Source organism: Lipophrys pholis (assembly GCF_963383615.2).
Source record: "Lipophrys pholis genome assembly, chromosome: 6".
In the NCBI taxonomy this organism is placed as follows: Eukaryota; Metazoa; Chordata; class Actinopteri; order Blenniiformes; family Blenniidae; genus Lipophrys; species Lipophrys pholis.
The window spans coordinates 4,733,399-4,761,116 of NC_137629.1; the positions used below are offsets into that span (position 1 = coordinate 4,733,399).

At 40.2% G+C, this 27,718-nt stretch overlaps 1 protein-coding gene across 1 annotated transcript; it reads left to right on the forward strand.

The window, feature by feature from the left end:
* On the forward strand, window positions 1-27,718 carry LOC308110710 (solute carrier family 4 member 11-like). The gene is made up of 20 exons (XM_080465195.1): window positions 1-212; window positions 13,523-13,573; window positions 14,410-14,502; window positions 14,931-14,974; window positions 15,315-15,534; window positions 15,618-15,699; window positions 15,972-16,095; window positions 17,004-17,213; window positions 18,272-18,356; window positions 18,449-18,574; window positions 18,761-18,874; window positions 20,673-20,805; window positions 21,072-21,145; window positions 21,430-21,709; window positions 23,236-23,342; window positions 23,628-23,793; window positions 24,557-24,730; window positions 25,131-25,326; window positions 25,966-26,135; window positions 27,233-27,718. Exons 1-20 carry the CDS (start codon window positions 176-178, stop codon window positions 27,297-27,299), a joined length of 2,553 nt encoding a protein of 850 aa, XP_080321321.1. The 5' UTR covers window positions 1-175; the 3' UTR covers window positions 27,300-27,718.

A 27,718-nucleotide genomic window follows, 5' to 3' on the forward strand; every position in this document is an offset into this window, starting at 1 on the left:
CTCCTTCAAGCCCATGTGCTCCTGGAGGAGGTGATTTCACCTCAGTGTGTGTGTGTGTGTGTGTGTGTGCTGGGCTGTATAAAGACATTCACTCAGTGCAGGATAGCGGGGTTGAAGATGATGATGATGATGGGTTGATCTCAGGAAAGCGTCCCACCTAGAAAACCTGGAAAGCATGGAAGACAAAAAGGTCTTCCATTTTGTGCCATCTGGTAAGTCTTACAGGGGCGGTGTGGGGTGAGAAGGTCTCTGGTGGTGCAACCCGAGCCAACTGTGTCAACCACGTGGAGAAACCTTCCGTACTGTACTGTACTCTCTGTGTGTGTGTGTGTGTGTGTGTGTGTGTGTGTGTGTGTGTGTGTGTGTGTGTGTGTGTGTGTGTGTGTGTGTGTGTGTGTGTACGCAGCTAGTTCTTCTCACAGAATATGATCAGTTTTACAGACACTAGATACTTACAGATTTTTCTCCTTTTAGTTTTTCTTTTGTCGGATGCCACTTAGAACTTGGGCCGTTTTTGACCCTGAAATGTGAGAGGGATTCTTTCATTGCCATGTGAGCGATGAGAAGCAACGCATATGGGTCAATATTTACAATGTGGCCATAACTGGTCAACGTGTCTGTCATTCAGCCTAATAACAGACTGAGTGAAAACGTCCTTCATCTAGTTTGACCCACTCGCAGCACAGATGTTACTTTACATTTTCTTTATTTGAACAGATCAGGACAATCTAGTACTTTTTCAAAAGAGCTGAGTTTACATTTTTACACTCTGTTTATAATAATTGTCAGTTTTAATGCCACTTACCCCCCAAAAAGCCATACATTAAAAAAAAAAAAACACACAGAAAGAAGAAAAACATATTTTTGCTTTATCAAATTGTGAATTTTAGCATTTTAGATTTAAATATTTGTATATGTATTGATACTATTTTTTTCAAAATTGACAATTGCTTGTTTTTTGGGGGATTTCATGCTTTAAAGGGGACATATCATGCTAAATCCACTTTTTTAGCCCTTAAATGCATGTTGTTGTATATTTAGAGTGTTTAGAAGTACAGAAAAGTTCAAAGTAGTCTCTTCAGGTGCTCCGTTGATATCTTTATATTCTGTTTTGGTCATATTTTGCGATCCGTTTCGATTTTTCTATTCTCTATTACGTTTTTTGGCGGAACTGCCAAATTAGGACATCGACACTTCGAGCAATCCGCCATTTTTGTTTCTCGCTGCGATTTTGTAGTCCAACCGAAGTTACGAGAGGATAAGTCGAGATGTTCGGTTGTTGGATGTAGTAACCCACAAGCTTCGTTACACCGTCTCCCAGCATCAGAACCTTTTCGAAGTGCCTGGTTGAGTTTTATTTTTCACAGAAATGTACCCACATCTGTGGGTAAGGTCATTTTTGTGTGCGCAAAGCACTTTAAGGACGACTGCTTCAGCAACCTCCGCCAGTATAAAGAAGGATTTGCCGAAAGACTTGGTCTGATTGAGCGGTCAGTTCCTTCTATCTATGGAGACGACGAACAGAGCACTTCGGTAAGCTGTATATAACGCTAAAAAGTGTGATGATAAGACGTCCCTGTCATTGTTTTGTTAGCATTAGCAGTTGCACCGTCTTCATATGTTAGCGCTGTGTGCTCGTTTTAGATTATAATGTAACTTCTGTGTTAAATAGTCGTTGTAATACAGGCAGTATTGTAGTAGTGGGCATGGATGGAGAAGTTAGTGTAAATATAGTAACACACCATTGCGTTACATCCATATGAAGACGTTGTTCTTCAGGTGCATCATCGTCATTTTCATCTCGCTCCGCCGGGTCCGACTCTGGCTCCAACATGTATGGCTGGATGGACAAATCTTCCGTTGTTGACATTTTGTAAATAATGTGTGAATATAAAGTTTCTGCGCCGCTAGATAATTGTATCTGTTCTATCAAACTACAAAGATGGCCGAACAGGGTGGCGTTGAACCGAGTGTCACCTCTGCAACCTGGAGAGGAGGCGGGGTATGAAGTGTCTCATTTGCATTTGAAGAGACCGCACCAAAACGAGTTGCTCTCAGAAGCACATCAGAAAAGGGGTAGAAAAGGGGCCTGTGGAGCTATAATAATGAGGAATTCAGACCCAAGCATTGCAGTTCCGCTTTATATAGACCACAACTGTATGATTTATATGTAAAAAGGAAGGATTTAAAAGCATGATATGTCTCCTTTAAAGATTTTTGTTTAATAATTGTAATTGATGTGTGACTCTTTTATGATTTGAAAACAATTTCAGTATTTAGAATGAAACTATTGCAGTGCAGATTGAGACTGAGTAGCTTCTGTTTGGTGCCGTTAACGGGTTAAAAAATCCAGTTCAGGTTTTTCCCAGGTCAAGGCGTAAGACGATTATCCAGCAGAAAAATGTTGAATGTCTTAATCCGGCAAACTGAAAGGATTTTCTACTCTTATGATGGGATTCTGAAGTTAAAGTTGATGATAATTTCTGTTGATTAATCACCTTGAGTCATATTACCGTCATGTCATCCTAACTTCTTGTGATTTTAGCCTGATTCACCACAGCAAATACCAAGAAATGTCTCTTGGAGGCTCTTCTCTCTCAAGAAGATTATCGCCATATGTCATTTTAAATTATTTGATGTGAGAGAGAGAGAGAGAGGGAGAGAGAGAGAGAGAGAGAGAGGGAGAGAGAGAGAGAGGAGAGAGAGAGAGAGAGAGAGAGAGAGAGAGAGAGACTGAGTCCTGTTGGTCCGGTGCTCATATTCGCTGTACTGGATAAACAAATATTAGGTTCGCCTTGTCGTTGGCCTTTGAGGTGTTGAAGTGGAATGAGCTGTGCTTCCTCCTTCCTGTTGTTTACTTTATAACGGAGCACATAAATGTGTAGATTACTGCCTACAGTGTACACACCGTTTATGGTTGAGCTGTGAGGAGGACCTGCCATGGTTAAACTGAGTTTAAAATAAGTTCATTTAATATCAGCAGAAAGATTATACGTAAGAGTTTTAGGGCCACTGAAGAAAAAAAAAAAAAACAACCTTCGTGGCCCCAGAAAAAGTCAAAAATCAAAGTCGAAATTTTTTTTTTTCACGGAGAGACGTCTATTGATCCCTCATCATTTGCCCGTAGATGTGAATTCACATTAAATCACTTAATTCTGACTCTATCGGGTTGCTTACCGCTTATGGACGTGTGATTTTACACAGGATTTCCTTGATTAATAAGAACACATTTAAATAAGCAGCCCGGGACCCGTGTCTTTGTCCTTTGTACTCTACAAACTTCCGTGACGGAACCAGGCAGCAGGCTGCTCTGTCTCTTCTAGTCCTGATACTGATGAGAACTGCACCGTGTTTATGAGCTACATTCTGTCCTGAAGCGTCTTTTCATCACTTCATTAAACCGCCTGATATGCATTTTGAAGAAGCGGTCACACGCGCTGGCAAGTGGATGGATGGACTTTTTTTTCCACCTTGAAAAAATAAAAATCTCGACTTTGATTTTCGACTTTTTCTGGGGCCACGAAGGTTGTTTTTTTTTTGTAGCCTCCAAATTTTTTTTTTTTCTTCAGTGGCCCTAAAACTCTTCCGTAAGAATAAGGGAGCAAATAAAAAAACAAAAAAAACAACCCCAAGACAAGACAAGCTTGTATGACCTCTTGGATTTATGGCCACTGTTTTCTTTCTGCCTGACCTTCAGCACAGCTTTGTGCTCGTTTCCAAAGACCCAACAAGAATTCCTCTGTTTCCTTTTTCTCAAGGACTTCATCTGTTCACAGATAGCAAGATGGAGGAAAGTAAACACATAAGCCAGGTGTTTTAAGTCTGCACGACTTTAATCCAGATAGATTAGCTAAGTACAGACACTAAATCATTCCCTTCTGGTTGTTTTGAATCTCAGGATGAGAAGGACACAAAGCAAAATGTTTAAGATATTTACATGCTGCTGGCTGGTACCAGTTTGTGAGGTTGAACTGGTTGGGAGTAAAAAATAAGAAGTAATCTGTCAAAAAACCATTTCAGGGAAAATAATTATTTACATTTCTCTCATCCCAACTTGCACAACAGAACTTTCTGCCACAAATGGGATTTCTACAAGAGGGAAACACCTTTAAGGTCAACACTTACCCGAGTGGATCACCAGAGAACACAGAATGTAATGAAAACCAACAAAACTGGCAAAATGAATTATCGTTGTTAAACAATTAGTGATGGTTACAGACTGTAAAAAAACAAAAAAAGAAGACTTATCAAAAGGTCTTCTAACTGACTTTCAACCAGCAGCGGCTGGTCAATAGAGGGCGCCGGCGCGCTGCGCCCCCTGGTGGAAGCAAGAGGAAAGTTCGTTTTTTAAAATATAGAATATAGTAATACTGTTGAAATTTGTTAATTTCAACAAACTAACAATGGGCCCTGAACTGTATTCGCTTCATTTTCTACAGATAATCTTCAATAAAAGAGAGGATTTCTTGATTTCTCTCTTTCTAGTAGTGCGTGTGTGAGCAGTCTGGGGTGCTGAGGGAAGCCTCCCTGAGGAGGCGGGGCTTAGTAGCGATCTCACCAATCACTGTTTAACACCAGAGTGACTGACATGGAATTAAACCAATCAGCGTCATTTCATGTCCCTAAATCGCCCCTGGCTCAGTGATTGGCTTAAAGTCAGCTCTGGTTTGTTCCCGCTTGTTTCTAGGAGACGTTGGGATGGACCAGGGTGAGTCTCTGATTATTAACTCTCTCACTTCTCTTCTAATTTACCAGTTTGAAAGACGAAATTTCACTGAAAAGCTGCAGGTCAGGTTCCACTTTCTCCAGTATATCTATTTTTAAATGCATACAAACACAAATGTGTTCAGAATTATACATGTGTCCAAGTTTGTTAGTGTTTATAAATGTTTTCAATATGCTGGTATTTACTAATGACTGAAAATCATAGAGCTTTGAGAAAGCGATTTATTTTTCACTTCTTTTTTTGAGGTTTCTGTCAAAGCATTATAAAATGCTTTCAAAGATAAATTCACGTGTTGTTTGAAAATATACCTGGTATACAGTCCCCTCCAAAAGACATTTGGGTTTCAGATCAAAACATGAATATGAGACAAAAGTTCAGAATTCCAACTTTTATTTCATGATATTTACATCTAGATGTGTTAAAGGGGACATATCATGCAAAATCCACTTTTTTAGCCCTTAAATGCATTTTGTTGTATATTTAGAGTGTTTAGAAGTACAGAAAAGTTCAAAGTAGTCTCTTCAGGTGCTCCGTTGATATCTTTATATTCTGTTTTGGTCATATTTTGCGATCGGTTTTGATTTTTCTATTCTCTATTACGTTTTTTTGAACAATGACGTCACAGTATTCCCGGCGGAACTGCCAAATTAGGACATCGACATTTCGAGCAATCCGCCATTTTGGTTTCTCGCTGCGATTTTGAAGTCCAACCTAAGTTACGAGAGGATAAGTCGAGATGTTCGGTTGTTGGATGTAGTAACCCACAAGCTTCGTTACACCGTCTCCCAGCATCAGAACCTTTTCGAAGTGCCTGGTTGAGTTTTATTTTTCACAGAAATGTACCCACATCTGTGGGTAAGGTCATTTTTGTGTGCGCGAATCACTTCAAGAAGGACTGCTTCAGCAACCTCCGCCAGTATAAAGAAGGATTTGCCGAAAGACTTGGTCTGATTGAGCGGTCAGTTCCTTCTATCTATGGAGACGACGAACAGAGCACTTCGGTAAGCTGTATATAACGCTAAAAAGTGTGATGATAAGACGTCCCTGTCATTGTTTTGTTAGCATTAGCAGTTGCACCGTCTTCATATGTTAGCGCTGTGTGCTCGTTTTAGATTATAATGTAACTTCTGTGTTAAATAGTCGTTGTAATACAGGCAGTATTGTAGTAGTGGGCATGGATGGAGAAGTTAGTGTAAATATAGTAACACACCATTGCGTTACATCCATATCAAGACGTTGTTCTGCAGCTGCATCATCGTCATTTTCATCTCGCTCCGCCGGGTCCGACTCTGGCTCCAACATGTATGGCAGGATGGACAAATCTTCCCTTGTTGACATTTTGTAAATAATGTGTGAATATAAAGTTTCTGCGCCGCTAGATAATTGTATCTGTTCTATCAAACTACAAAGATGGCCGAACAGGGTGACGTTGAACCGAGTGTCACCTCTGCAACCTGGAGAGGAGGAGGGGTATGAAGTGTCTCATTTGCATTTGAAGAGACCGCCCCAAAACGAGTTGCTCTCAGAAGCGCATCAGAAAAGGGGTTGAAAAGGGGCCTGTGGAGCTCTAATAATGAGGAATTCAGACCCAAGCATTGCAGTTCCGCGTTGTATAGACCACAACTGTATGATTTATATGTAAAAAGGAAGGATTTAAAAGCATGATATGTCTCCTTTAAGCAACTCAGGAGGGAGCACCTTTTGTTTGAACCCACCCACGTTTCAAGTGAGCAAACGTATTGGAACAGACATTGTTAAATTAACTTAAAGTGAATACCAATTAATATTTGGTGGCATAACCCAAACTTGCAATAACTGCATCAAGCCTGTGACCCATTGACTTCACCAGACTGTTGCATTCTTCATTTGAAATGCTTTTCCAGGCCTTTACTGCAGCCTCTTTCAGTTCTTCTTTGTTTGTGGGGGTTTCTCCCTTCAGCCTCCTCTTCAGGAGGTACAATGCATGCTCCATTGGGTCAAGGTCCAGTGATTGACTTGGCCAGTCTAAGATCTTCCACCTTTTCCCCCTGATGAAGTCCTTTGTTGTGTTGGCAGTGTGTTTTGGGTCATTGTCTTGTTGCATGATGAAGCTTCTCCCGATTAGTTTGGATGCATTTTTCCGTAAATTGGCAGACAAAATGGTTTTGTAGACTTCAGAATTCATTCTGCTGCTACCAACATGAGTTACATCATCAATAAAGACGAGTGAGCCCGTTCCAGAAGCAGACATGCAAGCCCAAGCCATGCCTTTACCTCCACCATGCTTCACAGATGAGCTTGTGTGTTTTGGATTATAGGCATATCCTTTCTTTCTCCATACTTTGGCCTTTCCATCACTTTGGTAGAAGTTAATCTTGGTCTTATCAGTCCATGAAAATTTGTTCCAAAAGTTTTGTGGCTCATCTCTGTACTTCTTTGCAAAATCCAATCTGGCCTTCAGATTCCTGTTCTTGATGAGTGGTTTGCATCCTGTGGTATGGCCTCTATATTTCTTCTCTCAAAGTCTTCTTCGAACAGTGGATTGTGATACCTTCACCACTGCCCTGTGGAGGTTGTCAGTGATGCCACTGACTGTTGTCTTTGGGTTTTTCTTCACAGCTCTCACAAGGTTTCTGTTATCAACTGCTGTTGATACCCTTGGCCGACCTGTTCGATGTGTTTTGCTCAGTACACCAGTAGTTTCTTTCTTTTTCAATACATTCCAAATCATTGTATTGGCTATGCCCAATGTTTGTGCAATAGCTCTGATCAATTTTCCGTCTTCTCTCATCTTCAAAACGTTTGCTTTTCTCCCATAGACGGCTCTCTCTTCTTCATATTTGCTTAACAGCAAATGCAGTTTTCACAGGTGAAACCCAAAGCCAAAAACAGGCACTATCTAATATTTAAGCAACCAATCTAAAAGGCAACACCTGAGCGACTAGAAACACCCATCAGTCACATGTTCAAGGGTGCTCTGTCCTGAGTTGTTTAACACGTCTAGATGTAAAAACCATGAAATAAAAGCTGGGATTGTGAACTTTTGTCTCAAATTCATGTTTTGATCTGAAACCCAAATGTCTTCAGTATACAACAAAAACAAAGGAATTGACCTTGCTGTTCCATTACTTTTGGAGGGGACTGTACCTTTTGTTTTTCCTAAACTCAGACTAACTGTCATTTCAAATAAACCAGCCCCAAGACACATACATTTTCTAAAGAGACTAATGAAGCATCTGCTTGTATTTGTTTACAAGTATGTTAATAAAAGAGTGTTAATAAGTGCTCTCTATTCACTAGCTGTTTAAAAGAACTAGAATGTTTTATCACCGGAGGCCTCTTAATCTAAAAAATGCAATATTGTTGTAATGTGGTTTATAAACGCATTGTTTTTAAATTAAGTTAACATTGGCTGAAACTGAATAATCACGAGGAGCCCCGCCTAAGAAATTTATCACCAGACGCCACTGCTTTCAACTAGTGTTTAACTGTCTATTTTTCCAACCAGCTGATAACAATATCTTGAATATGAAATGCAATAAGAAATCCAGAATTCAAACAAATGTCTGTCAGAGATCATTAATTGTATTTCACCCTGGATAAGTTGGCTGCTCTGCTTCACTCAGACATCAAAACACGTCTATTGAATTTATTCTGTCTGCAGGTGAAGATGAGTTAATCACTCATCAAGTTCATACTTTTGCTTCATAATCATCATGTGGCCAAAGACCAAAACAAAAACAGATAAAGACAATGCAAATACAATTTTTATACTACTTCTTAGTCAAGAGTTATGTGTTATTATTGTTTTAAATTCATTGTGTGTGTTCTTTTATAGTGTTATTATAATCTAACATATAAAAACTCATCAAAAATAAATATTTACTGTGAAACCAGGTGCAGAAAGATTTTTTTGTTTTGGAAGAAATAATGTGTAACGTATATCATGATGTTAATTTAATTTCTTTTACCACAGAAATGGTAGGCAACTCTGGGTGAAGTTTCACGGCAAATAATCCAAACAAAATTCACACGTCTAACTAACAAGCCCCAAAATGTCAGCTTCACTGCAGCATCAGGACGACGGTCGGCGATGACCGAACCGTCCTGGAAGCAGTTCACAGGCGGAGTCGGCAGGGTCAGAAAACACGACTATTTTGAGAAGCGGTTTCAATGTCACGTTTGCTGTGTCCCATGTGGAGCACCTCAAGTCTTGATTTACACTTCTGCTGCTGTAAATGCTAAGATTGCACAATAAGCTGGGTAAAGCCAGCCTGCCTGCCGGCGTGCAGTTCAACAAGCATGAGCCATCTGCACCACTGAAAAATATCTCGTCTGGTCGACTGTGATTTTAAGAGTTGGTTCCGATTCAACAGTGGCAGGAAGAGACAGGTCGATGACTTCTCCTCCATGACTGCCACCTTATAATCTCGTATTCTGTATGTCCTTACATCCATTTAAATGCTGGAAGGGTGAGAGTATTTATAATAAACCTGATCTTTATGAGTCAGGATGTCTCGATGTTGTGTCACACCTTACCAAGCGCTGCTACGCTGCCCGAACCGCGCGGCACCCTGTTGTCTGTGAAGTGGAGGAGGCCTGGGAATGTTCCGTCTAATCTGCTTTGAGATATCGCCTCGCTCTGGAGGCCCTGGAGCCAAACTCTGCCTCGGGCAACAGAAAACTCGTCTGTACAGCCACAGCAGAGTCTCTCAGATACATGAGCGCCTGTGCAAACACCAGGCACAGCTGGCACATGCTTTTTGTTGTAACTGAGAGCAAAGGGAAGCCTTTTCAACTCCCAAGTACCACATGGTATTCTTGTTATTCTCCTCAGTATTTCCATGACTCATATTCCTTTATTAATCATCATCAGCATGAAATATACGTAACTAAACGCAGCACAAAAAAGTCATGAAATTTGAGTTTGGTCGGTCATATATTTACACAAACGTGAATGGGTATGTGGATCGCACCAATGAAAAATTCAGCAAATCAGCTTATTCTACTATTTTGCTTTTGACTTGTTTGAATGTTTTATTGAAGACGAAATTGAATTTACATAATTATTTTGAACAAACGTGAGCCTCAGTAGCATGTAAAAAACCATCATAAAGCCAAACAGCCGTTTGTTTCAAGGAAAACCAGCTTGCAATGGCCCCTGAAGAGATGAGCCAAATGTGGCGTGCATATTCTGGGAGCACCACCTGACTGTAACGGAGCTCATGTCATGTCAATCAGACACCTAACATGCGCACAGGGGTCCCACAAGGTTAAAGCAAGAGTCAACGGCAAAAAAATTATGTGGCGGAGCTGGAGAAGATTCATGCCCAGCTCTGCTGCTCGTCCAACAAATGAGGAAATGAAGAGGATTTCTATTATTAAAAGAGCTATAGAGCTTTTTGTTTCTCATTCATGTACCTGAAGTAATGAAGCACATCTATATGAGTGTGCGTGAAAGTTACAGTGAGGGTGTCTCCTAATGACAGATTCTTATTGGAATTGTTGACGTATCCGTCACTATAAGAGCAACTTGAAAGATTGAAATTTTTCTCAAGGCTTGTTTTTCTCAATTACGATGTGAGCGCTTCGGTTGACTGTGGTTACAGTCTCAACAGGGTCATCATTAGGGTAGCAACTAACGATTATTTTAATAATCGATTAATCTGTCGATTATTTTTTTGGTTAATAGATGAATCAAAAAAAACAAAAACAAAAAACATCTCAAATTGTAGGACCAGTTGATATTGAATGAACCAAACACCAAATATGTTATGGTTATTTAAAAGTACAAAACTGAACCAATACAGAAGTATACAATATACATATATACAAGATGTACACAAAATATTTATTGAATAAGATTATCCTTTAAATTTACATTTGAAAGTTTTTCATTGTCATTCTTGATGAAATCATCTATAATTTTGCAAGATCAAACAGTTAGTCCTGAAAATGACTGCAATCTTAACATATAGTCAATTTTGATGAAATATTGTGGTGCAAAATACAATGAAATGTAAAAAAGACCTTGTATAAATCCTCTCTCTTGTTTGGGTGGACCAGATTGGAGCCTCTTGGTTGGTTTTGGCCCACGGGCCTTCGGTTCTCTGCTGTGAAGGGAAAGTGAAACTAAAAGAGGGGTAGAAGGAGGAGAGGAGTAACAGAGCAGCACCGTGCTGCGGGGAAGTGATGATAATTCACATCTCAAACTTAATCTCCTGATACCACAATGTCTGCATATTCCAATAACCGGGTCCAGCTCAAGTATTTGGCCATTTTCGTGTCGCTCAGCTTGAAATTTGCCTGAAGAACACGTCCGGTGTCCTCGTCAGGCCGGTTGTCGCTCAATAAGGCGTGTTAACAGTTAAATATGTGTCCATGCACAGTGACGTGTCCGCCCAGGACAGAGTGTCCACTCTTACCAGGTCTGCTCATCAGAGGTTCTACTGTACCGCCTACGCTCCGTTCAACTCGCTCTGCAAGTTGAGGTTGTTTTTGTTTTTACTTTATTTCATTCAGCCAGCATTGAAAAAGCTCCGAAGGTGAATTTAACGGCTCCGCAACATGGCGAGTGGCATGTAAATCGCGCGACACAACAAATCGATAATGAAATTCGTTGCCAAAACACTTTAAATAATCAAATTTTATCGATTCGTCGTTGCAGCCCATGTCATCATATTATGAGAAACGAACTGTGTCCAAACCTCAATGAAAATACACATCGCTCTGTGTTTGCACTGGACTTGTGATTCATCCACGTTGAACCCTGTTTTTCTGCCCAATGTCCAGACACTGGAAGGCCAGGTTGGATCACTTAGTGATAGAAGATGAGTGGATAGAATAAGCTCGTGAAGTGCTTATCAGCATGTTGGAGCTTAACGCTTCAGGTAACGACTTGGTGAAGAGGAAGCAAACTTAAAGATATAACAATTAGTATTTTGATATCAACAGTCCAATTAACACAAGTGTGGAATTATCCACAACTGTTCATTATCAAATTACCAGTGTTGCTTGCAGCCACAGTAGGAAGCTGTTTTTCAGCAAAAAAATCTTTTAAAAAACCCACCACAGATTAGCTGCTCACACACACACACACACACACACACACACACACACACACACACACACACACACACACACACACACACACACACACACACACACACACACACACACACACACACACACACACACACACACACACACACACACACACACACACACACACACACACACACACACACACACACACACACTATGAGGATGAGGATTCAAATATATTGTCATTACACATGCACAAGTACAGAGTAGTAAAAAGTTATTTGGCATCCAATCCAGATATGCAATGTAATAGACATCGTTATATACGGAAAATACGTGATTATATATCTATATATGTATGCACAGAAAAAAAAAACCCATAGTTTTACTATAGATAACCATTGAATTACATATTATATGGTGAAGTATGAAAGTAGATTAGATACACAGATGAACCATACAGCAGTATATGTAGAGGTCAGGTCAGCAGGGGAGGAGTTCAGATTGAGAACAGTTGCGGTGGAGTGGGGTCGGCAGGGATTAGAGCTTAAAAGGTAGACCGCTCTGGGAGAAAATCTCTTCCTAAGTCTGCTGGTTTTGGTCCTGAGGCACCTGACGTGCCCCGCTCAGCGCAAAAGAGTAAAAAGTCCATGAGCACGACTCAGGCATGGTTTTCTCTCGACGTCCTCAGTGCCTGGCAGTGGAATCTTTCTAAAGCTCTGGCTGGTTCTAACCACCCTCTGTAGAACCTTGTGTTCTGCCACAGTGGAGTCTTTCTAAAGCTCTGGCTGGTTCTGACCGCCCTCTGTAGAACCTTGTGTTCTGCCACAGTGGAATCTTTCTAAAGCTCTGGCTGGTTCTGACCACCCTCTGTAGAACCTTGCGTTCTGCCTCAGTGGAATCTTTCTAAAGCTCTGTCTGGTTCTGACCACCCTCTGTACAACCTTGCGTTCTGCCTCAGTGGAGTCTTTCTAAAGCTCTGTCTGGTTCTGACCACCCTCTGTAGAACCTTGCGTTCTGCCTCAGTGGAGTCGTTGTACCAGACTGACACTGCTGGTCAGGAGGCTCCCTATTGCACGGTGGTAGAAGCTCTGGAGATGGTGCCTCTTCAGTGTCCTCAAGAAAAAGAGGCATTGGTCAGTTGTTGGACCAAGAAAGATCCTCTGATATGTGGAACCCCGGAAATTTGAATGATGACGTACCTCCACCCTGGAGGCTGATCACCGTTGTATCAGCTGCAAATGTTATGATTTAGAGCTAATTGCTCATCAATGGTATAAAGTCCTTCATTAACAGTTACATGCAGATCAAATTGCAAATGAAAGGTAAACAATGGTTTTAATAAACAACAGCAGGAGCAGCATTGTATTTATCTCAGGAAGTTGAAGCCAAAAAGTGAAGAAAATGAATTTACCAGAAGGGATTTTGTACAATGCTGTTTTAATCTGAGATTATGCTGTTGACGTTTTGATTCTGCTGTGATCATTTTTGTAATGACATGATGGATTTAAATTGCACTTGTCATGTTGTATTTGTCAAGTACTCCTTGTGGGGGGGCCATGTTCAAATCCCCACATGGAGGAAAAGCATTCAGTGTAAAAACATAACATCGACAGCGTTTGTTGCTGTGGCTGGCTGTAAACTCTTTAAAAAGGAGCAGGGTAGACCCTCACTAGTCTCTTCATATAAGTACGAATTGATGAAAGTCTTTAAAATGAACAGCTCCATTCCTAACACTGACCATAAACCATATTTCTTCTTCTACTCCTGCAGAGGCTCCATCTGCTGGGAGGTCCCAGAATGGCTACGTGTTTCAAGAGATGGGTGCGTAGCTCCAGTAACACACATCGTTTTCTTTTCCTCGGCTGAGATCTGCTCTTTTATGAACTTGATATGCTCGATTATGCCAAACATTATTCAGGGTTTTCTTCCTTCAGGATGCTGAAGATAATACACATCTAAGTGTGTTGCATCAGTTATTTATGCAAATACAAAAAGCCTCTCTGGCTGCTCACTGATGACCCATTTCACATTCTGGTGAGCACAGCCTGTCCCGTCGCTGTGTGTTGAGAGGTTAATTAATGGGTAAATAATGAGGCAGATGATCTCTAAGTCAATGACGGGTAGAGGGAATAATCATAGCTCAAAGCTTTGCACATGAAGGGTTAAGGTTAACTATCTAATTCTGAGGCAGTTTCTTTCTTCCTCCATAAAACCGCAATCGAGAAGCCATATTTATCTTCCATACAATGAAGGAATTTATGAGGGGCTGCTGTTGTTATATTGCTGCATGTCTGGTTTAAGTTTTTTTTTATTAGCTCTCTCTCTCTCTCTCTCTCTCTCTCTCTCTCTCTCTCTCTCTCTCTCTCTCTCTCTCTCTCTCTCTCTCTCTCTCCAACAGATGGCAGAATGGTGGGGGGGGGGGGTAAAATAAATTGTCCCTTAGCTCAGATGAGCGTAATGTGGCCAGTGTTGCATCTTAACCTTGAGACCAGGAATCAATGTTTTGACTTATTGTGACTTATCATAACAAAGCAATCGCAATGAAGTTCATTATTACCTCCCTTGTTTTATCATTCAATTGTAAACTGAATTTATTGTGACACAAAAACTCCAAAACTGCATGTAATGTATAATAACCTTAGAATTAATTTTTCCAGAGTTAAAGGAGGAGCAGGAGGAATTTGGGCCGGATTCACCCGACACAAACAAAGAAAACTTCTACGATGCCGATATCCAGATCAGTGCTTCAGGTAGGCTCTTGTAATGTTCATTTTCATGCTGTATCTTGACAAATTCCTTCATCAAGTAACTTGGAATCAAAGCTCATTTTCAAGGCGTGCTAATAAATTGTGTGCTTCATACTGAGCCACAACACTTGTAATGACAATCTTGAGTTTGTGTCAACCATCAGGAATTCAAGCACCTTTACAGGCCTGAAAAATAAAGCAGATTTCACAGGAAAATGTTTTTATTTATTTTTTTAGCAGTGTTTCTTGACAATAAATCAAAATTCACCATTGGAAAGCTTTAGTGTCAGCATCTTGGGGTACAAGCGATAAAAGAATAAAAACGCATGTTCCATGCAAGAGGGAATTAAACAGACTTTCCAATGATATCAGATTTACTGCCAAGCAGCATCGTTACAACAAGTAATTAATCTAAGTTTTCTGTGTTGCAGATCCTGGAGGATCTGGATTTGGACTTTTAAACACAACACGCAAAGTAAGATTGACTGTTATTCTGTAGTGCATTGACATTAATACTGCAAAGTCTCAGCATTATACAGTTTCTTTCAGATTTTCACCTCTGAATATATGGCCCACATGTCAGTTCAGTTTAAAAGCTCCACTGCAGCGCCAGATGCACACTAAAATCACCATATTTATTGAAACTAAAAGAGAAGTGCACTTTATCTGTATTGTCTGCAGGGAGCTTGGAAGAAGTGGAGCAATGGGGTTTATTTGCTTTAAGAGATGCACACTCAGCAAAAAGAAGCCCATAAAGATATATCCAATTTGCACCAATCAATTCCTTAAGCTTTCTTTGCTTTCGTGCTCCCCAGTATGTGAAGCCCATGAACTTCCAGGAGGAGGTGCGTGCTCACAGAGACCTGGATGGCTTCCTGGCCCAAGCAAGCATCTTATTGGACGAGAGAGCCGCGACTCTAGATGAAGTCCTGAGGCGGATGCTGTCCAACGTGGTGGAGGACGGCCATGAGAGCTGTGATGTGGACGAGGTCATGAACTCACTGTTCACAGATACACAAGGGAAGGACACTGATGGTGAGTGACTCCTCAGAAAGTATACAAACTATTAATGTATGGCTTGACAGAGCTTTAGTTTTTGTCTCTTCACTCTTTTCCAGTTCATCTTCTGTCAGAAACCATTCAGGGCGTGACGGCTTCTTCTACTGGCATTCACTACCAGCAGTCCTGGCTTTGTATTCTGTGAGTTTGTCTTCATTAGTGAAACTGTTTGGACTCCTTTGGGTTTCCAAATTATATCTCTGTCTGGCGAACTAAACTGTGGAAAATTCCTTCAAAGGCCCCTTGATTTCATTTCGACTGCAACAAGGAAAACACATCAAAAATATTTCCGATGAAAAACTAATTTTGTGCTTTGAACGTCAAACTCCAATTTACACCTGCCAATACGGAGCGCTCGGCAATCCATCTTTCATACGCCGCTGACTCAGAATACGATTTTTCTTATAATTTAGCACCAATGTGAGGACCCTGCAAAGACGTCATGTTTGCATCGCCCGCCTAGAGAGGCCTCAGAATTGGGGGGTGAACTGCTGCGAGGCTCGCTACGTCATCCTCATCCTCGCTCCACCCAGAACGGTAAGAACACATTTTCTGGTCGTTGCTCCAAAATACATCACATCCTCATATCTGATGTCCACAATTAACAGCACATTTAATTGTTGCACGATATCAAATGACTGGTTAACATTTGAAGTTACTTATGTGACATTTCAGGTGGAATGGGTCCACACACACTTTAAATGTTGGTCTCGAGGCTAAAAGTTCCCTCTTTGCCTGAATAATTTAATTCCCCTAAAGCTGGAGCAGACATTCATTTGTCACACCTGGCTCTTCATGGGCTGTGTGGTGTTGTCGTAGTTAGCACTTGTGTATGGATTAAGGGGCTTTTCAGTTTTCATATTCTCCCTGTGCATGCATGGTTGGTTTCCTTCAGTCCAAAAACATGCTTTTTTAAATCAATGGTGACTAAAGTACACACTCATATTCACACCTCTGTGTGTGTTTGCTGTGTAATGAGCTGTGCTTAACCCAGAGTCAGATGGGATCAGCTCCAGGTGGATCATCATTTTTACAGTCACTTAAAGCTCAACCACCATCGTTTACATTGTTTCTGGATTGAGAACTAATGAGAAAAATGCTTGTTGACACCAATTTGATATCAAGTTATCAATACTTATTTTTTATTTATTCAATTTTATTTTTTCAAATGCTTGTTCAACCTCCCTGAAACAAACAGCTCATTCTTTGAGCTTTTCATGACAGCAAGTATGAAAAATGCTCATAATTCAATGTGGACACTTTCCCAGGACTGAAAAACGTTAATAACTTAAACTTAGGGAACCCCATTATTCATAAGAATAATATCAGTTCAGTAGGGATATTGTTAAGTTTGGGAATTATTTCCAGCTATGCAAATTAACACTGAATGTAATGTCAAACAAATTTTAAGCTTTTTTTCCCACTTTCTTATTATGTTTCTGCAGAAAAGCACCAAGTCGGCCATTGAACTGGGTAGAACATTTGCTACGATCTTCGCCGACATCTCCTTCAGACAGAAGCTTCTGGAGACAAAGAGCCAGGAGGAGTTCATACAGGAGCTGATCCAACAGCGCCAGCAGCTCTCTGCAGCCGTCGAGAAGTCAGTGGAAGAAGAGGTGGAAGATTCAGATCCGCGTAAAGGCAAACCTCCCAAGGTAAGAATTCAAACTGACAGCGACATGTTGGCTTTGGGCTGCAGCGAGTTAATTGTTTTGTTTTCTTTGCAGCGAGTTCATTGAAATTATGAATGAACTTTAGACAAGACTGGGTGAAAAATGGACTCTGTAAGCACTGACCTAGAAAAGCAATCTGTTTACCAAACAAAGCATTTAGACTTGTAGAAACATTCACATCCTCTTCTCCACATGTGGAGACCACCGTTATGTTTTACCACCAGGTCCGAGCAGATGAAGACATGGGGCAGTTAAGTGAAGAGGTGGAGCCAAATGATTTGAGTATCTGTTTTCACGCTATATTAGCAGGGCCCGAGGAACGAGAGGCAGCTGGGCAACAGACTGAACAAGGCTGCCAAGTCTTCCATGGAGCTGGCAGCAGAATGTTTGCCAGCTCCGCGTGATGATAAACGGCTTAATTATGTCCTTTTTAAATTGAGAGGTAATGCTTGCTTTCCAGCAGGGGATCGGAGGAGAGGGAACACCTACATTTAGCTGATATAACAAAACATGCATGTGCACAGGTCGTAAAAGATTAAACTTCACAACAAGTTGTGGTTACTCCGGATGTTCTGAGCATGAGAGCGTTTATGTGCAGGCCAGCAAGGTCCATTTGGAAGCATCAAGCTTTTTTTTTCGATATATTTCACAGACTTGTAGAAATGAAAAACAAATGATAGAAGGCTAACAGAATATTGACCACAAGGTATTTTTGGTGATATTTGAAAGCAGCTGCAACGTTTCCAGACCCATACCGGCACCCTCAATAATTGTTGTGTGTTTAGAACAAAGCGGATGTTTGATCTGTCGGGCTTCAAGCTCAGACGCAGCTCGAGGATAAACACCCCGCTGTTCTTCTGTGATCGTCTCGTCCTTGAACTCATCGCCGTTGATCCTCGGCTTCGTCATTATATTTTGTAGAGAAAAGTTTTTCAAGTGGTCCCAGCTGAAGTTTAACAGCATCAGACTGTAGAGATTACTCCTTCACGTTACCCAGCAGCTCCTCAGTCCTGACTTCCTCTCTGCCTTGTTCTTCACAGTGGAGGGATTTCTTCAAAGTGGGTAAAGGTGTTTATAATGACCTTCGCCGCAGACTGCCACTCTACCCTTCAGACTTCACTGATGGTACAAACAACACCTTGTAAATATCTCCTTGATGGAAGTGCTACCATCATAGCTGTTTATATCTTTAATGAGCCTTTGAATCATCCATCAAGGTATAACTGGGAAGGACCGCTGTCTGCTGAAGTACACAACCACCGCAATTTTTCTCTACATCGCCATTCTCTTGCCTGCAATAGCCTTTGGCTCCCTGAATGATGAAAGCACGAGAGGAGAAATAGGTACGGACACTCGTCTTGATCGACACCAGTGATAGTCAAAGTTTGAAGCAGCAGGATTTTTTGGGAAAATAAATTGTAATAAAAACTAACAATTGGAGGGGAAAGCTTTTATTACATAAACTAAAACAGAACCACTGATCCTTTTATTCACACTCTGTTTTTATTTTGTGTTGATTTGTTTCACAGACGTCCAGAAAACCATTGTTGGTCAGAGCATCGGAGGCGTGATCTATGCTTTATTTGCAGGTTCACCGCTCGTCATTCCCCTGACCACGGCACCTCTGGCCCTCTTCATTAGTGGTGTGTATCGTATTTAGTAGTTTAAACAATTATCCAAACCACTATCTATAACTTTTTTTATTATAACATAGCATGAGGATTTTCATGTTTATCTTCATTTTTTATGTCATCAGAAGATGCTGTGTGTGATTTCACACATAACTGATGTTTACTGTGGCTTTCTACAGTACTAATACTTTAATGGATATTTGTTTTTTACAGTATGAACATTTTAACTGTAATTAAAGCTTCAAGCAGCATTTAACAAGCAGACACACGGGGTGAAAGGCTGGTGTGAACAGACAGACACAGAAGAGCCTGAAAGAGGCAGTAGTGTCTGAGAGTGTGAGATTTTGGCGAACGTTTTGATTTACTTAAATAAAAAGAATGGACTTGGAAAGCCATGACTCTACGCCTGTTAGTGAACCCGGCGGTGGCATGCACAACTGCTACAGTATCCTAATTAGGGCAGATGCTAATGTCAGCCTGGATGCTAATTAGCATGGATGCTAATGTCAGCCTGGATGCTAATTAGCATGGATGCTAATTAGCGTGGATGCTAATTAGCGCAAATGGTCGTAATTGTTGTATGGCTGTGACCTGACGAGTGTGTAAAGTTTCACAAAAAGTTACGTATGTTAAGCCCCTCAAAAACGCGTTTGTTTTGGGATAATAATAGTAACGATAATAATAATAATAATTAATAATATTATTATTATTAATCATAACAATAATAATAATCCCTACGGTTTCAATAGGGTCCAATGCACTGTCAGTGCTCAGACCCTAAATAGGTGTTCAGGTCAGAATTGGATCCTATAAGATTAGTGGTGCAGATTGCAATGGCTTCCTGTTGTCACTGAATAGACTATAATAATTGACAATAATGTAGTTCGTTAATGTGCATTTTGGTTCTAATGATTTTAAAGCCAACTTTTATTCTGTAAACATTTATAAATCATTCATAAAAACTTTTTGTGGATTTTAGATTAATACAGTGTTGTAATGCAAATAAGCTTCACTGAGTATATATTATTCAATATAACACATTTTTCATGTAGCTTGATTAAGTGTGATGCTCATCTTTAGACAGCGTCAAGTAAAGACAGCCAGCTTTGAATATAAAACCTGCCGCTGGCAAGAACTGACTCACAGAAACTTGTGACTGCTCTTTGAGTTACAGTCTCTGTATAATCTTTTCATTTTCATATAATTAAACATATTATCATTCAAAGTGACCCACATCTGAGAACACCCCCAGCTGTGTGGTTTACTTTCACTGCTCTCCATCGCTCACCCTATTCATTATCAGAAGTTGTTAACAGCAAAGATAAATGTTGTTGTAAGCAACAAGTTGCTACTTGATACTCAAAGGAAACATAAATGAGAATCGGTGTGAGATTAATTTGTCAATTAATTATTTAATACAAGGTCAGATGGGCAGGTCCTTATTAACAGGCCTGTTACTGTCATACCTGATCTTGGAGCTGATGTAAAATTGCTAAAAGTTGTTGAGTTTATTTAAATTACCATACAATATCATACCATGTTTATTCATAAAGTTCTTTCACACAACCATGGTTGAATACAAAGTGCTGGACATGAGTGTGATTTAAAACAGAAGACATTAGACAAAATAGGAGCTACAACGTTAATATACAACTAAAATGGCAAGCCAGAAACCATATAAAAAAACCTCAAATTTAAACAAAGAAAATCAGGTCAAAGCCTCATGTCGGGTCAAAAGATGTGTTTTAAAAGTGGACAAGTAAGAGGCCTGTCTGATGTATAACAGCAGAATTGTGTGTATCATTTACAGTTATCAGAGGCATCTGTGATGACTACGACCTCGACTTCGATGCTTTCTACACTTGCATTGGTTTGTGGAACAGTCTCTTCCTCATCCTCGGAGGCTTATTCAACGTCAGCCTGCTGATGAAACTCTTCAAACGGTGAGTACACAATGAAACTCATAAGCATTTATGACCGCATCGTATGGAAAACCCCAACTAGTAATATATGTGGCTGAACCTTCACCGTATGGCGGCGCGTTGAGAGCGAACTCACTGATAAGAAAAGGAACATCTGTCATGACTTCCTCTTTCCAGCCTTTGATAATTCATTTTGTTTAGTGCACACTCCCGCTATCTGGGCCAGTGATTAGTCTTCGTTGTCTGAAATCACAAATGCTCACATGGTGCTTCTTTTCATTCCCCAGTTCAACAGAGGAAGTCATTGCACTGTTCATCTCCATAGCGTTTGTTGTGGATGCCATGAAAAGCATTGTCAAACGTGAGTAAAGGCAAAGTCAGGCTACATTAAACGTGCAGGTAAAGGGAGCAAAGCCCAGGAAATGCATAGAGGAGCGTTTGAGGAGAAAATCAAGGTTTTGATGAGTATATTTTGTTTGCTTTTCCTATTACTGTATATTGCTCAATAAACTATTCTGTAAAGCTTTCACAGTCTCACGCTGTCGTAGTTCCCAACAAAGTGTGAGCTACTTATATAACAGCTTGCATTTACGGTGTCAAACTCCTAAAACGTGTTATTTAGCCTCACTCCTCTTTTCTTCACAGTTTTTGAGGAGTACTACCATGGCCCCATACTTGCGACCACAAACAGCACAGTGGTGCTTCAACAGATTAATGACATTCTGGAGAAGGAGAACAACCTGACTGCGAACGCGCCCGAGCATTATAATGAGACTGCGTTGCTTTCACGACACGCTGAAGGGCACGGGTCCATCATCCTGCCGAAGACGTTGGTGTTATGCTCCAGAGAAATGCCCATCCTCTGTCTGCTGCTCATGCTGGGGACTTTGTGGCTGGGTTACGCCCTCTATCTCATCAAGAGGAGGTATTTATATGCTCACTAATTGCTTTGCATTTACAAAACCCTGTGAACAAAATTAACTCATCAATATAAATTATACATGCGGTAAGCCTGGTTGCCACTTGGACCAGAGTGAAGATGTATAAATACCCCGTTAAAGTCAGAGTTGTTTGAAAAACATAAAATATTATATGCAAACTCTATTATTGTCTGTCAGTGGGTCAATCATTACAAACAAAGGCTGAGCAGTCAAACATCATTAAAAACAAGATAGCCGAAAGAGTCCTAACAAAACAAACGCATCAGGGGAAAGACGTGTAAAATGTTGCATCAAGCATACTGAATAGTGTTGATGGGACACGGCGGTGCAGCGATAAAAAGACATTCTTTAGTTTGAATATTTTAGCCAGTGTAAACATTGCAACGCTTCAATAAAGACGTGCGCATGCAGAGGCAAAGTATTTATGTAAACCACCAGAGGAGGAATCCATGAAAGATGGAGGGAAAAAAAAAACAGGATGTGGATGGGCTTTGTGTATTTTAAAAAAAACTACCAAGTGAGAACAATTTTGGACTGATTACTTTACAAAATATGCAAAAACTGTAACTAGAACTGTCTGGTGAATTTTGGAAAGTAAAAAAAAAAAAAAGGACTAGTTTCCTTTACAAATGATGGTAAGGACCGGAAAAGGTAAATTATCTTGAATACCATACTGACACACAATCCCCATAGGATTGAGTTACTACATAATTATACTGACACTCCAAAGAGAAATTTTATTCCACAACATTAATCCGGCAGCTCTGCTCTTCTCATTATAAACCTTTATGATCTTATAAAGTAGAGTAGCTTTATTATTCAGTGAATTATAGAACCCAATGGTATATTAATTGATGGCTTTGCTTTATGTGACTTCAGGATTACAATTATGTTTGAATATTAGACATAAGATGTTTTTTCTTTCTCTTTCCAAACTTAGAATCAGTCTAGATTAAATATCCACAGTGGAACAGAAATATTGTAATGCAAGCAAATGACACTAAAATTGTTCTGTTAAATTATAACAATACATATTTGATAGCCGCTCTCAAATGGTATTTATACCTGAAACTCTGTTGCTTTGGTGACCATTTGAATGTGTGTGTGTGTGTGTAAATGGATTTCACTATTTCTAATTTGTCACAGACCTTAGCTGGTAGAACCTGTGTAAAACTTACAGAAGTTGTATGAGTGGGAATAAAAGAAGGATTTCCCATGAGTGAAACGAAAGGTTAAAAAAAAAAAAAAAAAGACACATTCAATAAATTTCACCCTTCAGTTAATTTAATACGCAAGGTGGTCGAATGTGACTTTGCTGTCATGTATTTTCATGGCTGACTCATGGATGTCATTGTTCCATCCTTCCAGTGGCAGCCTTTCAGGTCTTGACATGAATGATTTCACAAAGTCAAACAGTAACTACAGTAAATATTGCTGTAAAATTACAAGAGAAATTTATTCCAGGAGAATTGCAAAAGGTTAAAATGTGTGTTGCCTTTTCTTCCCACAGCCCGTATCTGAACAGCAGAATCAGAGAGGTGGTGTCTGACTGCGCTTTGCCTATCTCCGTGTTGATATTCTCCTTCATAGGCTCCTACCTTTTCCTTGACATAAAGCGTGAGTACAGATATTTCAAATGAAAGAACCCTTGAGACTCGGCGTCACAGCCTTGGCACCTTCCACTCATAAATCCTCTGGTGGAATAAGAAAAAAGAAAAACTTTTTTCTGGCAGTGAACTTTCAAACCAGGCTGGGTTTTGAAATGTGACAGAGCCAGAATTTAAATGTTTCTTGCAAAACAAAAGTTAAAAGCACATAAAGAACAGCTTTCAGACTCCTGGTGTTCATTATAAGATTGATCTTTTTTGAACTGTGCGTAATGTGTTTTCCATCTTCATTCAGTTCCTGTGTTCAGCGTCCATGACGGTCCGGTCTTCAAGTACCCGTCATTCGAGAAGCTCTCAGGAATGACCACGCTGGCCGCCATCGGGCTGGGATTTCTCCTCGCGTTGCTCATCTTTATCGATCAGAACATCGTTATCTCACTCACTCATGTACCTGAACACAAGTAAGACCCAGATTTCATGTGCGAATCCCAAACCATGACAAAAAACTGAGATGTTGTGCAGCGTCAGGAATAACTCTTTATATAGTGACTGTTATTGTAGTGCAGTGAAGAGTTCGAGCTTGGTCACTATTATCCATGAAGAACATGGGCATAGTTACGGTACAACATTTTATTCGGGGACCAAACAAGTGAATTCTGGTGTGAGTGAAGATGTGGATCTCGGTTCACTTTCAAGTGAGTGTGCTGTAACGGAGAAGCATTACCTTTAAGAGGGCTGCTGTCCTTTATCTCAGCTGTTGCTTATCTCCTTCTTCTCTGTGTAATTAGCTCTTAACTGATCCAGAAATGTGTTGTTCTTATACGATAACATCCAGATTATAGAGCAGCTTCCTCCAAGTAAAGGATGTGACTTCAGGAGAACATGTTTGCAAAGGTTTGTTAGACGCCATATCAATGGGCAGCTAAAGTGTCTCAGCAACACTGCATATAGTGCACACCTCCATGTAAATGTTTTTAATGCCCAATCACTACTATTACCTATTTTCTATAAATTGCACATAATTGACTAATCTTTAAAAAAATTTATGATTTTTAAACATAACTTCTTGTTCAGTGTACATAGGTGGCAAGATTGCATCGCATGTCTGTATTAATTTTTTATGGCAAGTAGTTGCAGCAGGAGGTCAAGAAGAGGAGCAGGAATACCGGCGCTCCTTGGCTGACAAACCACTTGAAGGCTTGTGAATGTGAATGTCTGTACCAGGTTGCTAAAAGGCACAGCGTTCCACTGGGACTTAATGCTGACTGGCTTCATCAACATCCTCATGTCCTGCCTGGGGTTGCCATGGATGCACGCTGCCTTCCCACATTCCTCCCTGCATGCCCGTCAACTCGCCAAAGTGGAGCAGCACGTCGAGAACGGACACCTCTACACCACGTGAGTAAAGTGTCTAAGAATGTAATAAAATGAAAGATGACACCAAGCAGGCAGTGATCTGAAAGACATCATGTGACTGAAGTACCCTTGCAGATATACATGTATAGTATAGTATAGTATAGTATAGTATAGTATAGTTAAGACAACAGTGGCAGCAATGTAAAGCAATAGTCTTAGAATATTTCAGAAACTCGTTCGATGCATCTGCAGCATTTCTTTGAAGAAATGAGCAAAACTGTTCACATATCAGCTTAAGTTCAAGCTTCATTCTTATAATGCAGGACCTTCATTAGCAGATGCCATTTCCACAGCTGTCAAAGAATAGTAAACGTTCACTGATCCTAAGTCAAATTAAATGAATGGTTTGTTGTTGTTTTTTCTGTCCTCTTTGATGAAATAGCATCGTCAGCGTGAGGGAAACACGCCTGACCTCGCTGGCTGCCTACATCCTGATTGGCCTGTCCACGTTCATGCTGCCCATCCCTCTGCAGTGGATCCCCAAGCCCGTCCTCTATGGCCTCTTCCTCTACATCGCAGCCACGTCACTGGACGGGAACCAGATGGTGGACCGCATGGCCCTGCTGCTGAAGGAACAGGTGAGCAGGAAGGACAGAAATACGCTGGCTGGATTGTTTGCTAATCGGCTGTTTCACTCCCGTTTCCTGACCAGCTTTGACAGGCACGAGACTTAAATGTTTGCACTATCACCATATTAGAGTTAATTCTTCTGGACCATGAAAAACAAAACTCCTAAGTGTCTTGTTAGAGCTGGAAAGTGAGAACTTTCTTTTATTTCAAGACAAGTTGTCCCTTCATTATGACACAAACCATTTGCATGAAAATTCACGACTCGTCATTCAAACTTATGTAATCAAACAACAGAAATATTTTAGATGTTGAACCTGTTTTATGACATCTTGCATGTAGATAAAAGTGATTCATCTAAAAGTAAGAAATTAATAGATAGAAATAGAAATAGAAAGTAATACAAATTTGGGAAAATTTCTGAGTTTTTCTGTTGTGGCAGAAAAGCAAGACAAAATTCTGTTTGATTTAGATTTCCAGCAAAATCAACAACCTTGCACAGCGTTTCATCTGATTGGGTTTCCTTCCAGCTAAAATGACCTCCAACAAAGGGCTTAATACAATGTGTGATTTCTTTTGACCTGATCAAAACTACATTTTGCTCAATGAAGCAATTTAAAACAATAATATACTCTCACTTCTCCTTTCAGACATCATATCCTCCTACCCATTACATCCGCCGTGTGCCGCAGAGGAAGATCCACTACTTCACCGCTCTGCAGATGACCCAGCTGATCATCCTCTGTGCGATCGGCATGTATCCTTTGCCCTACATGAAAATGGTCTTCCCCCTGCTGATGATCCTGCTGGTCCCAATCAGGTGAGATAACCCAGTCCAACAGCAGGCAGAGTCAGGCTATTGAGACCTGCAGGCGTTTAGAGTTAAAAACATGGAAGGCCATTGAGGTTTTTATCAACGCAACGTTAAAGGAACTCTGTATATTTGGTAGCTTTAGTCTTCTTTAAAAAAGAAAGTATTCCTTATGTCAAATGAATGAAAATGTTATAATATGACTCTAGGTTATCTACAAACTTTACTAGTACTTTACTTTTCTGTACTGTTAACTTGCCTCGGGCCATTCGTCTTGCAGTACCAGTTTGCACCAGTAGATGTCGCCTTGAGTTGATCAAAGAGGCGTCATGTGGAATAGGGAACATAGCAGTGGCTGTGGGTTTAACATATCGATGTAGTCTTTATGAGAAGTAGGTACACACATTCTACCCTCTGGACCTCTGCGCAACAACCAGTCAAGAAGCAGAGCCAAAACTCCAAAAACTCGAGGACAGACTGTTATTAAAGAGACTCAACAGTCCCAACCAATGTACATAACTGACAAGACTCAAATCTTATTTTGCTCCCTTCAAAAAGACATTTACCAGCCACTTCAACTGCTTTTCAGAAAAACACCATGAGCGTTGTATGATTCTGCAATGAGATTATTTAAACTATAAGTCAAAAAGGACCCTTGAGGAAATTACTTCTCTGTGTTTAGCGCTTATCTTATCTTATTCAAACTTAACTACATGCAAGGAGCAGTGGGCTGCCACAGTTTCTCTAACCTCAAGGCCACCTCTGCTCCAAATACAGTTTTAATGGAAAGCCTCTGTTTTACCGAGAGACAGGAAGACGGGTAGACAAAAATACTAATACTGTGCATTAAATTCAACAACAGCAAAAAGCAAGATTATGTAATTTGAACAACTGCAAGATATTGAAACAGAAAAACTAAATTGCTTCGGTTCCCCTTTTAATGAAAGTGTTTTACTTTTTCTTTTTTTTGCAGTCTGGTTTGTAGTCTGAATATTTTAACTGGCTGTGTAGTTGCTAAACTTTTGGTGCAACAGCAGAAAACTTATACTTGAATATGTTTTATTTATTTCTTGGAATAAGCATGAGCATTATGTGTTTTATTTCAGGACCAGCCTGCTCCCCAGACTGATAGACGCCAAGTACCTGGACACCATGGACGCACAGCACATGTAAAACACCAGAGTTTGGTGAAGTGAGGATTCATTTTCACTGGTTGGAAGGGAACACAATGAATGAATCAAATGCTTTTGGACTTAAACATCAATTTAACCTCTGTCTGTGGACTGAAAGACCATTTACGGAGTTTTCATCAACCTTCTACAAATTTACCATACATGGTGCGTTTCTTAATGTGTAACATTCCGACGTTGTCATTGTATATAACAACCTTTCAATGAAAGTTTTCACATATGCATATGTGTAATTTAAAGGTGAAGAAATGAATGAAAAACATATCTCAGAGCAATGTTAAAATTTCCGTTGAATTCAGGAGGAGACACAACATGTACAGTGTCTTTTATGAAATGTAACTGATGTTTGGTGTTAGAGTTAAATCAGAAAGTGAATGAAATAAAACCCTTTAGAGGAGATGG